This window comes from Nuphar pumila, unplaced genomic scaffold (assembly GCF_984573655.1).
Source record: "Nuphar pumila unplaced genomic scaffold, dmNupPumi1.hap1.1 HAP1_SCAFFOLD_557, whole genome shotgun sequence".
In the NCBI taxonomy this organism is placed as follows: domain Eukaryota; kingdom Viridiplantae; phylum Streptophyta; class Magnoliopsida; order Nymphaeales; family Nymphaeaceae; genus Nuphar; species Nuphar pumila.
The window spans coordinates 32,331-47,459 of record NW_028323396.1 but is presented as its reverse complement, the minus strand read 5'-3'; the positions used below and the strand labels follow the sequence as shown (position 1 = coordinate 47,459).

Here is a 15,129-nt window from a genome sequence, read left to right as displayed (position 1 = left end):
GAATCGGCCCGATACTAATTCTCAAGTGAATCGTTCTGAATTGGCTACAAAAATAATTTAAAAAATCATAATGGTGACACGTGTTAAAATCATTAAAATAGTTTTAATTAATTTTTAAGTATTTTTTTTTACATTTATAAAAAAAGTAGCTGATTCAGGAGGTTAGTATCGTATCAATTTTCTACCGATACGATACTCATCGGCCGATTCAGGCTGATACTGACAACTGACATTTAAATAGAATTGTTTTCGCGTATGCCTAATAGGCATGAGGTCCAGTGGACGCTACCAGTTGGGATTGTTAGAAATGATAAAATACAGTACACCACCCTCTCTGCCTTCCTCCTCTCTCTCCCCGTTTAAACACACCCCCCGTGCCTTTAAAAGGGCACAGAGGGCCCAACCCTCTCTGCCTTCCTCTCCTCCTCCTCTCTCCCCGACTGCGCCTCCCCTCTCACCGCCGCCCACGTCCCTCTTCGCTCTCTCTCCTCTCCCGTCGCCGACCTCCTCTTCTTCCTCCCCCTCCACAACTCTCTTCTCCCCTGACCGTGAGTTCGTTTTCTCCTTCTTGAAAGTTAGGGAAGTTGCGTTATCCGACGAGTTACGGATGAGATTCGCGTTTTTTTTTTTTTTTGCTTCTCTTTAGCATTGTTTAGTAGGACGGCCACCGGAAATCTGAAAACTCGTCGGAACATTCTCCGTGACTACGTGTTTTTCTCTTGGATGTAAATTAGAGAAATGAGCGCGTTCTTGAAGAGAACCGTTATCGAGATTTTTGTTTCTTTAGTTCTTCTTGTCGTTATTACTGAGTAGAATTCGGTTCTGAGTTTGACTTTCAATTGAATCGTTGCGTGCGATAGAGTGACCTCTTTGGTGTAAGCATTGTCCAACTTTCGAAACTCATCGTTCCTCTTGAGTTTTCCGATGATGATTACTAGACGATATTGATTTTTCTCCTTGTCTCCGAATTCTGGTTTTAGGAATCTTAGTTTGAGAGATCTTGAATTTTTTTGCTGAGATTTACATAACTATGCACAATATGAGTGAACATGATGGAAGTTTGCTCCGAGAGTCACTGCAGCTTTAGTGTGGAAAGGCATGCGGTAATCGTGAAATTTTGCGACTGATAATCCGGCGGAAACTTGAGAAAACTGTAATGATAGAATAACGCACATCTGCACTTGCCTTTCTTTTCTGTTTTGCGAAAGGAGGCGCGGTGAAAGAAATTCCAGTAAATCGTTGGAGAACTTCTGAAGAAATAAGGAGCAAAACTTCCAAATCAGGGAGGAAAATTTAAAAAAAAAAAAAAAAAAACAGCTATGGGATAAGAAATGCGAAACCTGGAGCGAATATTTAAAGAGAACAAATCAAATATCAACTCAAAAGGTGATATATGCGTCTTTTTGAAAAGGGTAGTGAAGAAAAGACGGTGGTATTAGGAGATTCTTATTGTTCCTTTTTTGGCTCTGAATATTTACCTTTTTGCTAGCTAATCTGACGAAATTTCCAAATGTTTCATGTTGTGACTTCCTTAAATCTCTAGAGCGGTCTGCTTTCGTTGTTGAGCTGGAAGTACAGGCTTGAAGACAAAGATAACATAATTATTGCGTTTATTTTTTCTTTGTGATGAGTCCAATCTTAATTTATTTTGATGCAGATCCATTGTAATTCACTTCATTTTGACGTTTCATATCATAATAATTCTGGCATATGCTGTGGTTACCTTCTTAAATTGTTCTGGTATTTCATGTCTTAACTTCAGCTTCTAATGTGGCTTTGTGATGTAGGATTTCTCCAGATTTGGTTCTCCTCTTCCCTTGAAATGGAAAATATTATTATTAGACATTTTTCATATTCATAACCAAAAGATTGAAAACTTTCATGATGATGATGATTTTTCCTTTAGTTTGGTGTTTTTTTTCTTCTTAACGTAACCATTGCTTGTGGATCATTTCCTTTTTTACAAATCGGAGAAAGATAACTGAACCCAAATAACTGTTTTAGAGGGATACAGTTATCGCTTTCCTAAGGACAAGGAGTCCTGGTATATATGGCAGTGAGGTTTAACATGTATCATCCATACATCATATTGCAAAATTATTTTTATTAGATGTTGACTATTGCTATAACCTCCCTCTGCAGAAAGAAAGAAAGCATTTTTCGTCTTTGTTTGAGGAAAAAAAAATGGACAATGGACAAGAACTGGAGTGGCTTGAAGCTCAAAGGATCGTAATTAGTCAAGATCTAGTTGCGGTTGCCAAACAACAATTGCTGTTTCTTGAGGCAGTTGATAGAAATCGATGTCTGTATGATGGTCCTGTTTTAGACAGAGCTATCCACAGGTGATTGCTCTTATTTCATTGTAATCTCGTTGTGTTCCTTGCATATTTCTCTGAAACCACATGCATCTTTTTAGATGCACAATCACCTCGATATGCATGAAAACTTCATATTGATTTCAGACAGCCATGTTCAGACATTGTGATGATCAGTTACAGGAGGAATTCACTATATTTTCCTCTCTTCCTCTGCTACAAAGCTGGTTGATAGACTGACTTTTCTGAGTTATGTTTTTTATAATACTGAATTTTCAGGTACAAGAATTACTGGCTTCCCTTGCTTGCTAAGCACCATGAGTCCAAGGTCACGAAAGGGCCATTGGTTGTGCCTCTTGATTGTGAATGGGTTTGGCATTGTCATAGGCTTAATCCGGTAAGCCCTTTAATGACTTATGTTTTTGCGTGTAATCCTTCCGCCGATGGAACTAGCAACAATTTAACCATCGGTCTGTTTGCAGGTGCAGTACAAATTGGACTGTGAAGAGTTCTATGGAAGGACCCTTGACAATCATGATGTGCAGTCTACCGTGAAAGGGTCTTCCAAACAAGAAACTTCTCAACTTTGGGGTAGTTTATATCCAGAAGAACCGTATGAGCTTGATTTATGCTGCTATTCCCAAGAAAATATTGTTGGAAAGGTTTCTGATACTGTTGCATCCATTAGATATGACTTTGTTGCAGCCGTTAAGAGGCAGAGCTCTTTTTCATACCAGGTAACTGCTGTTTCTTTTGTTCAATAGAATCAATACCCTTGAGTATGTCCTTTTTATCTTTGTCTCACCTATCCATGATTATTGGTTTTTAATGCCCAAGGTGGTTTCCAGATAATTTCTTTTCTGTGATCCTTTTTTTACCTTTTCTGCTACCTTTCTCGTCTGTTTGGATCCCGTATTGTTTTCCTTTTAGCTTTCTGGAAGTGTGTTGCACTAATCATTGCAGAGTTTTTATCTCATTAGGAATTGTAAGTTACGTGCCTATTTTTGTGGACAGGTAGCTACACCTTGTATGCATGATGTTCTATTTCTTGAAGAAGCTGTAGCGAGGTATAAGGGCTTCCTGCATCTGATCAAGAGAAACAAGCAAAAGTCTGTGCGGCGATTCTGTGTGCCAACTTATGATATTGATTTGATATGGCACTCACACCAACTGCAGCCGGTTTGTTACAACAAAGACCTGGTTCAAGTGCTTGGGAAGGTATTGGAGCATGATGATACGGATTCTGATCGGTCCAAAGGAAAGAAGCTTGATGTTGGGTTCTCTGGTACCACCAAGCAGTGGGAGGAGACATTTGGCAGGAGGTATTTGCGGGCTGGTGCAATGTACAGAGGCAATCCTCCCTCTCCAGTGGTGGTCAATCCTATCTTATCTGCCTGTATGAATGAAAAGGTTCCTGAATGTAGGAAATATGAGAAGTTCCTTGATCTTCCACAGGTTAAAACCATTCAGGTATTCTTTATATTTTTGCCTCTTCTCAGATTTGTCGTTTATCTGTTTATGCCATCTCTTGCTTTTGAATCTGAGATTTAAGCACAAGTTATGAAAGTATTTGGTTGTGCTGGAAAGTGGACAAACCTTTGTTATCTTGCAGCTTTCATGTACACTGAATAATTTTCTGCTGGTGGCCACATTTATTATGTTCGGGGGTCGCAGGTGGCCCACATGTGTGCTCGTCGGCCTAATCCATACCCTGCTTGATAGCATTAAAAAGGAAAAAGAAAAAGGCCTTTGACAAAAAAAAATGATGAGAAGAACATGGTTTTTTCAATAGTTGGAAAAGTTCAGTCATTTTTGTGAAATAATGTCGATGACCTCATTTGAGATTATTGGAGATGTCCTTGCACAATTTTATTGATAACATCAATGGTACTTTCTTCATGTTGAAGTCCTGTTTTAGATTTCAATACTCAAATGGTCTGGCAGCTAAGAGCTGAAAAGAAAAAAGGAAAGAGAAGCGTATAAAAAAGAAGTTTCAAGCAAGTTCAAGCAAACCTTAAATCATTTTGTTATTTACATTTATTCTTATCTCCAGAATTATGTTCAGGAGTTATTAGTGTCAAATATCCTAGTCCCTGCCCCTCCCCAACCCCCTCTTTTTTTTCTCCTTTTGTCCTTTCACCTTCTCCTCCACATGTTTGATTGGTATGCTTAATTCATGTTTATGCTTTCGCGCAGGTAACTTTGGAGATTGTGAGGGTAAAAAATCTTATACCAGATCCCAAGGGCTCACTATTTGTCAATTGCAGTAAACACCAACCTGACTTGTTTTTCAGTTCTTACAGTAGAATAGGTATTGAATCTGAAATTGGGGAGAAGCGAGTATCTGCATTCCAGTGTGAACCTAATGGGGAACTTGTTTTTGAGCTTGTATCTTACATCCCTTCTAGTCTTCCTCTGAGTAGGCAGCTGAAAACCATAGGAACGACCTCTGTATCCCTGCAGGATTTGGTTAACTCATCATCATTTTCTGTAGAAAAATGGTTTGAATTGTCAAGTGATGCTGTAGTTGCAGGATGTGAGCCAGTTTACTTGCACATCGCTGTCTCTGTCACTGTTCCAGTTATTGCACCACATGTATTTCACATGTCCCAGTCCGGTCAATATGCATTAAACTCATGTTTCAATCCACTTATGGGGAGGATTCAGCGGCTCAAGTCCTGGACTCGTTTTGTAGATAATAAGGGAAATGAGATTATTAGCATCCAGATGAGGTGAGGCACGAAGTTACTTTTGTGTTTATGTTAAGACTCATGAGCCAGTCAATATTCACAGATATACATGCATATGTGCATGCAAACACCAAAAACACATGCACACACATGTGCGTTAAAATATGCACATGCATTGTCCATATTCAATAGAAGCAAAGTCTCATAAAAGGATAATCATTCACTTGTATAAAGAGATCATATCGTGAATTCAAATTTATTTTGAAGAATGCTAGTCTTTCTTCAAGTAGCATGGTATAGGATCTCTATTGGATAGGGTGGTCTCGAAAGCTAGATTTTAATGCTAAGATTTGTACATCGTCAATGATGTTAAGATTGATTTTTGTATAGGATCAGTCTTTCTTGCTTATGGAACCAATTACTTCTCTCTGTCTCAAGTTTGGATGGTAGACTTCAGCGATTACTTATAATTTGACATTATTCTTTTAGGGGATATCCAGTGCATTGCACAAGTTTATATTCCCTGTAGAAAGGTTCAATGCCTGTTTTCTTGCAAATGGTGAAATAATTGTTATTGAAACATATAAACGTCTCTCACATCTTTTGAGAGGTTAAGCTTACTGGTTTTTCCATCCGATAAATTTCCTCCATAAATGAAGCGCCACCTTAGATATCTTAGGTTAACGTATTTGATTGGTAAATTTAGGATTGACATGATTTTATGCACATCCAACTAATTTTCTACAGTGGGCAAAGACGAAAGAAATTGATAATGTAAAAGAATCATTTTTACCAGATACGTTGCCAGGGTGCTGCAATAGCATGCTGCATTTGGCAATGCATTTACAACCTCTGCCTCCTCCAGATAGCCCTCACAAGTTTTCCGGTAAAAGACTATATCTTTCCAAATTGTACTCTAGTGCCCCAACTATTTTTCTTCTTGGCTATGAACCCAGGTGCAATGGTGCCCTCTAGAATCAAATTATTCTTGACTCCCCAAGGTTCCGTCTGACGTGGCCTGCCGATGATCCGGTCTGTATTGAGCCTTTCAAAAAGACCTAGGTTTTTGAAAGCTAAGAACTGGAAAGTTTCTCGACTTCTCTGCAGATTTAGTTGAGGAGATAGTGTGAGATTGCTTTAGTTCTTTTTGTAGTCCCCAGAAGATCAATAGTGAGCTTTTGACATGCATAGATATACCATGATTATGATTTGTAAATCTTTGTTCTTCAAAAATTATTTTAAAGAGCAGTATATCTTCGTTCTGGAAGAATATCAAAATATTTCTATCATTGCTTGTTCATTTTTTTTCCCATTTCAAGTGATGATGGTGCTTATTTTCAATTACCAATTTTTGGTACATCAGACGAACATTTTTTCTTTAATCGTCTCAGAAACTTGAAGAAAGCAGAGACAGACAATGCCCATTCCCAAAAGAGAGAAATAGTTGGTGTATCAGGATGTTCAGCGGAAGAAAGGATCCTTGCTAATGAGTTGATTGAACATAACAATCTTACAAAATGGTCATTGATCAACTCTGATTGGTGCCTTCAGCTGGAGAAGGAAAAAGGTGTCAATGGTCACGTTATTGAGTTTCATGGTCGCCGGGTGGTAAGTTTCCTTCCTGTATCTTAATGTAGTGTATAACCCATGAATAAGCCGGCTATATGAGCACTTTCCTTTCTTGGCTCATACCTTTCTTCCAAGCTCATGTGTTCACTTTTTCTCAGCATCTACGTAAAGTTGTTACTATGACAACTCGAATTCTTGGTTCAACAAATTTTGAGAATAAAGGGCAAAGTGTGGTTAAGTCTATTCTTAATTTTGCCATGTAATGAAACTACCCTAAACGAATAACTGCTGCTCTGACATGCAGCAATATGTAGAATTTGTGTGTTTTCCTGCTTCATGTTTGCAACACTAGATTCAATTTTTAATTTGTTCATGCCTGTATAGTTTCCATGATCCAATCTTATTTACCTGACTTGGTTCAAATTATCGTTGACTTTGTCCTTTGACACAAGTTTGTAGTAAACTGTTTGTCCTTTGAGATGAGTTTTTAATAAACAAAACTTAGTAGTAGTTGAATTTTTTCCTTAAACATGAACATGTAATTCATTCAGAGTGGTGAACATTTTCTTAGTGCCAAAGAAATAGGTTTCCTCTCTCTGTTAGCTCTTAGTTTTGATATTTATTTTTCTCTTTTTTTTCCAATATTTGAGGTGTTGCATTTGAACTGGTTCTTGAAAAACAAATGGGTTGGTGAATTTCCTGCAAGCATCATTATATGTATCATTTCCCTTTGGCATGATCAACCTTATGATTTGCCTCACGATGTTTAACTTGACCATAGTACTTCTTGTTCAAGTTAAAAGATAAAAACCAATATGCTCCAATCTGAAAAACAACAACAAAAACTTAGAAACATCATTAAGTTGCCTGTGGCTTTTCTTGCTTGCAATATTTTAAACTCTCATTTGGCCTGGTTGACAAAATATTGTGGTTCTTCTCATCGTTGGTCAAATTTGATTACTCACTATGCTGGGTGCTACGTTTAGCAGGTTAAACTCTTCCCTGGTAGAAGGCTAGATTTTGAGCTGGAGTGCTATAAGAAACAGAAAAATGAACAAGACTTCGTAACGGTGGTGGAATTTGCTTCGGAAGATCCATATGGCAAAGCCTTGGCACTGTTTAACTTGAAATCTGGCCTTCTCAAGGTAAGTCCTCCTGTCCTAGATTCTTCAAGGGACAGTATGGATTGCTCATCCATGTATGCTTGTGTATTGTCATTAAGGGTCTGACTACATTTCCCTTTTTCCCTTTTGGATGTTGTTCACTCCTATTATTGTGCAATGATGTATTTTTGTGATCCATCACAGATCAACCAAGAATGGTTTGTCTTGCCTGGAGTTGTTCTTGCCTTTATACTTTCAGATACGTTGAAAAAGGAAGGCTATCACAATTTTTTCACTAACAATAGCGGCACTTTGGAATCTTTGGCATCAGAAGAGGTAGTCACTGCTGAGAAAGGCCAAGACTGCGATGGTGCCTATGGAAAAGAGGGTGAGACTGTTGTTAAAAGTGGAGTATGTGGTGGTTGCGGTGGAAGCTGTGGTTCAGAACGCGGTAATGCAGTAAGTGGTGGCTACGGTGGAGGCTATGGCGGACAGTGTGAAATGGTATTGAAGAATGGTGGGGGGTGTGGTGGGGGTGGCTGTGGTGGAGAGTGTGGCATCATTACTGGTAGCATGTGTGGTAGTGGGAGGTGTGGCGGTGGTTGTGGTGGCAAGCTTGAAAGTGGTATATCACAAAAGAGTGGCGGATGTGGTGGAGGCGGCTGTGGAGGGCAGTGTGGTATTAGTACTGGGGAGTCTGGCAGCATGTGCGGTGGTGGGAGGTGTGGCAGTGGTTGTGGTGGCAAGCTTGAAAGTGACATATCAAAAAGGAGTGCCGGATGCGGTGGAAGCGGTTGTGGCGGGCAGTGTGGTATCAGTACTGGGGAGGAGTCTGGCAGCATGTGTGGCGGTGGGAGGTGTGGCGGTGGTTGTGGTGGCAAGCTTGAGAGTGGCATATCAGAAAAGAGTGGCGGATGCGGTGGAGGCGGTTGTGGCGGGGAGTGTGGTATCGGTATTGGGGAGTCTGGCAGCATGTGTGGTGGTGGGAGGTGTGGCAGTGGTTGTGGTGGCAAGCTTGAGAGTGGCATATCAGAAAAGAGTAGCGGATGCGGTGGAGGCGGCTGTGGCGGGGAGTGTGGTATCAGTACTGGGAAGTTTGGCAGCATGTGTGGTGGTGGGAGGTGTGGCGGTGGTTGTGGTGGCAAGCTTGAGAGTGGCGGATGCGGTGGAGGCGGTTGTGGCGGGGAGTGTGGTATCAGTACTGGGGAGTCTGGCAGCATGTGTGGTGGTGGGAGGTGTGGCAGTGGTTGTGGTGGCAAACTTGAGAGTGGCATATCAGAAAAGAGTGGCGGATGCGGTGGAGGCGGCTGTGGCGGGGAGTGTGGTATCAATACTGGGGAGTCTGGCAGCATGTGTGGTGGTGGGAGGTGTGGCAGTGGTTGTGGTGGCAAGCTTGAGAGTGGCATATCAGAAAAGAGTGGCGGATGCGGTGGAGGCGGTTGTGGCGGAGAGTGTGGTATCCGTACTGGGGAGTCTGGCAGTATGTGTGGTGGTGGGAGGTGTGGCAGTGGTTGTGGTGTCAAGCTTGAGAGTGACATATCAGAAAAGAGTGGCGGATGCGGTGGAGGCGGTTGTGGCGGGGAATGTGGTATCGTTATTGGGGAGTCTGGCAGCATATGTGGTGGTGGGAGGTGTGGCAGTGGTTGTGGTGGCAAGCTTGAGAGTGGCATATTAGAAAAGAGTGGTGGATGCGGTGGAGGCGGCTGTGGCGGGGAGTGTGGTATCAGTACTGAAGAGTCTGGCAGCATGTGTGGTGGTGGGAGGTGTGGCGGTGGTTGTGGTGGCAAGCTTGAGAGTGGCATATCAGAAAAGAGTGGCGGATGCGGTGGAAGCGGTTGTGGTGGGGAGTGTGGTGTTGCCTTCTAAATCAGCAAAGAACCTGCTTCTGTAACCTGGGATTGATGCAGATCTGTTTCATTTTATCACTTGTTGTCGATAATAAGAAAACCAATCATGGTGGCTAGTAAGTGGTTATGTTTCAACTGTGTGTGAGACTTGCCTAAAAGGTTTTATATGCTTTGAAGATATTTAATTCAAATAATGACGTTATCATCTCCTTATCGATGGGATGATAAACGTAAAAGGTTGTGTTTATACTTATTGTTGTTAAATGAAGTTGTATACTTCACTCAAAAAAATAAAAAGGAAAATGAAGTTTGAGACATAATGATGGGACCAATTTCATTTATTAGGTGTTTCACTTGTGGAAATTAGCATAAAATGGTGTTGCGATCTTGTTCGATGAAATCATACAATGCTTTGTGGCTGCAACAATAAATTTTGATGCAACCGGTTTTACTGTTCTGATATATTTTCTACTCAAGTCCAACTGAGGCTTATCCTAGCTTGCTTGAAAAAAAAAAAGAAAAAAAGAAAAGCTGCAAATTTTTAATGCATCTGGTCTCATGAAGATGACCTCTAGATGAGTAAAAAATGCTTTCCCTAGTTTCAATGCAAGTGGTTGCCTGAAGTTGCAGTCCTGAATTACTGACATTTGTGTGGTCTGTTTTTCAAGTCCCGCTTGAAATCTGAGGTTGGTGGGAGGGTAAGACATGGATGGAGAATTATGACAACCGTGAAATAATGTAAAAATAATGCAATTACATGAATTATGAGATTTTTTACTTTTATTTATCACATTATATATTGGTTTTAAAGATATTTATAAAATATATTTTTTAAAAAACATGTAACTAACATTTTTTAAATGACGTATGTGTCTCAGTTTTTTTATAAAAAAATTCTTATTTAAGTGAAATGCGCAAGAAACACACAAAAAATGTGTTTTGCAGACAAAATCAATAGGTTTCTCATATGATGGAAACCAAATTTCTTGCGCGATAACTGTGTTTCCCATGAGTTTTCCCCAAGTTTCCATTTTGAGTTTTCTGAGATGTTGGGTTTTAGTGCACCCCGCACCTGAATGTGCCGCTTCATCTGTTGTTGAGCTCCATAGCTGACAGGTTGTATCCCAAAGATGGAAGGTTGTCAAGTGCAGATGGAGGGCAGTCATATGGGAGCGCACTGAAAGTGTGCAATGTGATTGCACCTGATCCGCCCCATTGTTTTTCTTACCATATTTGTAGTAATCACAGGCACAAGCTATCTAGAGCTCAAGTATCTCAAGTTAGATTATCTATGTTCATACACAAGCTTTTTGGGATTTTAAGACACCAAAAGACGTCATAATCAATGCCCAAGGGTAAACCCTATTCACTGTGTCTTCTTTGGTTGGGCCCTTTTCTTTCTGGAGGTAGGTATAATTCAGGAATTCTCCAACATGGTGAACTTGAAAATGCTGAATTTATGAGATGCAACGCTTGGAAACAACAAAGAAACTTGCTATGAATGTGACTATTTTCATTGGTCAGAGTCATCTAGGGGCATGGTACCCTCCTTTGTTTTAGACCATACCTTGCTCTCCTCGTCTAGTGGATATGAGGCCGCAGAATGTGTGATCAGCAGAAGCAGAACCAATGTTGTCAAGATCGAAATCAGACTTGTATTGTTTGGCCAACGATTCGTGTGTATCATCTGAATCGGCCAAAAATAATAAAAAATACGTGTCAAGTAGAACATGACACATGTTAAAACCATTAAAATAATAATAAAAATTTAGTTTTAACATATTTTTTACATTTATTAAAAAATAGCTGATTTAGGTTAGTATCATATCGATTTTTTGGTTATTGTATCGCTCGATACGCACCACTGATACTGACAACATTGGGCAAAACCATGTTCAAGTCTCAGAGAAGTTAATCCTTGACATGTTTGGCGCTGCAATCAGCTTAACCCTGTTTGCATTCCTAGACATTTTCATGTCTTTACGCTGTCAAAAGTAACTTGAATAAATTGAATAAAAAAACAATTAGAATTTTCTCGTAGCAAGTATTGGATCTGTTACAAATATGATAATACATAAATGCACACGCATAATCAATTTAACAAGAATTTTTTATTTCTTGTTAATTAAGATTTTTGTGTATTATGAACAGTTGTGTTTTTTAGTTAAAAACACATCTAAACATGAAAATTGTTTAAATAAAGCATATAGATCACATTTATGGGCTTAAATGATGCAAAAAGCATATGCAAGTGTGCTTTTTAAAAGAGTTTGAGATTGTCAGGGACATAAATGGTCTTGAAGCTAGGCGGAGAATGTTCTAGTCAATTTTTGTTACTAAGTTAAGCTTCGACCAAAAAACATGGTTGAAGTTGATTTTTGCTTGAACTAAACTGATAGATGTGTTTATTTATCAGAGTTTATACAATAAAAAAATATGTTGGAACTCATAGAGGGAGGTTGCTTTGCCTAAGTCTGACCTGATGAATGCATTCAACATGATCAAAATAATAGGAATCAACCCTTGAATTGCATTTCTTCGATGTAAAAGTATAATTTTTTAACTTGGTATATAGTAGGCTATTGATTTTTTAACCCTCAGACAATCCAGCATACACATCAGAAAAACATGATCTAAGGCTCGGTTTCTACTAAATCGAACATGTGGATCACATCTGTCGGGTTAAATGTGAAAAAAAAAGTTTTTTCACTAAGGGTTCCTTTTGTGTGTGTGGACAAAGCCTAAACTTTACATGTCATTTGTACCGGCTGGCATGTTCTCTATATACGCCCCTTTGGTCGCAGAAGTACACAGTTCATACCTAAGGACTTCCTCTTTTCTCAAGTACTTTCAAGTAGGAACCTTAGAAGCAGATCCAGTACTCTTGTTGAGGATCCTGATTCCTGATGCAGAGGAGCCTTTTTCTAGGTGGGCACCGGTTTATCCGTATGATACTCACATACCTCAGATTAAGCTCCCTGAGATTTATGGTGCAGTTGATGCATTTGTATTGTTGTCAAACGGGGGAGATTGTGGATGGCCACATGTTGAGGCAGTGGTAATGTTATTACAAATTATTTATACCAATTGGTCAGGTCCAATTGAAACATCTAACTGAGTACAAACTCAACAAATCCATGATTTTAGATCTCTTCTTTTTACCAATTATTTGCGTGGTTCGGTATAGGTTCCTACATCCATGATTTCCCTATCTCTTCTTTTTCAACAAGATAAGTTTCCACAAATTAATAGTTTTGTAGCATAGATTATCACAACTTCTACCACAATAGGTAATTGTTGCCACCTTCATTTGATCTAGATGCTTCTTCAATGTCTAATTAGATATCTCTTGAAGTCAAATTTGAATCTGTCATCTTGACATGACCTCTCAAGCCAATCTTTGTTGCTGTGAGATGGAGCTTGTCTCCAAGCTTAAAAGCCTTCGGGACAAGTAAAGGTTTAGTTAACATATATGCCAATTGGTCATCTAGCTTCATGAACCATTCTTTAATTTCATTGTCAACAACTTTTTATGAACAAAGTGGAGTATACTTTAATATGCTTCATATAGGCATGAAAAACTGAATTTGTTGTAAGAAATGTAGCTCCCAAGTTATCACACTATAAGATTGAAGTTTGAACCAACATACCCAATTTCTAAAATAGCTACTTAATCCATACCAACTCTGACACTGCTCTAGCAAGGGCCTTATAATCAGCTTTAATGTTTGATCTCAATAGACTGTGTTGTTTAGTTGTGTTTCAGGGCAACCAATTTATGCTTATGAAAGTAAAATAGCCACCTGTGAACCTTCAATTATCTAGACTCCTCAGTCGGCATCCGAGTAGGCAGACAACCTAAAATTTAACTTTCAAACTTTCATTCCAAAGTTAACTATCCTTTTTATTTATCTTAATATCATTTTTTCACGAGCCCAATGTTCAATCATTGGTTGATGCAGAGACCAATAGGCTTGGTTAATGCAACACATATATTGTAAAACACAACATTTCTATAAGAATTGACATTTTCTAACTATGTTAGATCAACTTTTGACATTATCACATTAGGTGCAACAAGCCTGACACAAGATTTAGATTTATCCATACATATTTCAGCTAATAAGTCATAATTTGTACTTTCTCTAAGACAAAATAATACCCCCATGAGTTTTAGTTACATACCAAGAAAATAATGCAATGAACTCAAATTTTAAATAGACAGCTCTTGGCCAAACACATTAATTCATTTTAGAACTTTCTTTTCTTAATTATTAGTAATTATAATACAATCAACATAAACAATAACATATAATACTCCAAATTTTTTGTTTGAATGAATAATGATGTGTCATATCCTCCAAATTGTTACTTAACCTATCACACCAAGCTCTTGGAGCTTGTTTCAAATTATAGAGTGCTTTCTTTTAACTTACACATATATCTAGGATAAGCTTTATTTTTAAAACCTAGAGGTACATAAACACTTCTTTATTTAAGTAATCATGCAAGAATGCACTGTACACATCTAATTGATGAATGTACCAATTCTAACAAACAACGATAGACATAACCAGTCTAATAGTACTAGGTTTAGTTATAAGGTTATATGTCTCAAAATAGTAACACCTTGACCTTATCCTTTAGCCACAAGTCGGGCCTTATACCTGACAATGGACCCATCAACATGCCTTTTTGTATGGTAAATCCATTTACAACCTCCTATATTTGAGAAGAAATTAATTCCTAAGTTTGATTTATATATAAGGCATCTATTTAATCTTTCAAGAGTTGGATCCATTTTGGCTCAGTTTTAGCTTGATTAAACATACTTAGATCTTCTTCAAAAATCTTACTCAATAAATCTAAGCTAATCAGATTTTTCACTACTGCAAACAATCTTGGTTTTAGTGTCCCATCATGGGACATTGTAACCCCATGATTAGTTTTCATCGAAAATTGATTTGATATATGCACAAGATATATTCATGAATGAGATTCTTCACTAGAATCGTTGGATGGACTGGTAGATTCTTCTCTTTGCTAATCAACTTGAACAGACTCACTAGATGCAACTTCATTATGAGATAGACTGAGGGTATCAATCGGTTCATTTAGATCTGGATCCATCTCATTCTGCATTCAAGAACAGCATGCCTATTATCAATAGAACTTGTATGTAAGTTGTATCACAGGCACAACAGGAACTTCACATGACTACTTGTAATCATATTGTTTTTTAACTTGACTGCCCATATCCTTATCACTGATAAGCTTCTAATTTTTGGCATATAAAAAAGTGTTTTCATTAAAAATCACATGCCTCAACAAGAATCACTTGATTGGAATAAGATCATAACAAATGAATCCTTTGTAACATGACCGATAGTGAATGAAAACACATGGTTTTGATTTTGGCTCAAACATAGAGATTCAATAAAGCACTAAACATGGATACCAAGTGCAACCAAAGACTTTAACGTGACTATTCTGGAACTTTTCTAGGTAACAACACATATGGTGTTTTGTGACTAAGATTCACACTAGTCAACCTATTTATCACATGAATCAGAATTTTAAAAGCATCTAACTAGAATTTTCTCCC

The 15,129-nt window shown here is 38.5% G+C and overlaps 1 protein-coding gene across 1 annotated transcript; it reads left to right on the top strand.

The window, feature by feature from the left end:
* Positions 1-307: 307 nt before the first annotated feature.
* On the top strand, positions 308-9,543 carry LOC149810079 (glycine-rich domain-containing protein 2-like). Its single transcript, XM_089994439.1, has 9 exons — positions 308-548; positions 2,143-2,342; positions 2,595-2,712; positions 2,798-3,052; positions 3,330-3,785; positions 4,512-5,047; positions 6,397-6,613; positions 7,564-7,719; positions 7,882-9,543. The coding sequence occupies exons 2-9, from the start codon at positions 2,185-2,187 to the stop codon at positions 9,541-9,543; spliced, it is 3,558 nt and encodes a 1,185-aa protein (XP_089850565.1). The 5' UTR covers positions 308-548; positions 2,143-2,184.
* Positions 9,544-15,129: the final 5,586 nt, after the last annotated feature.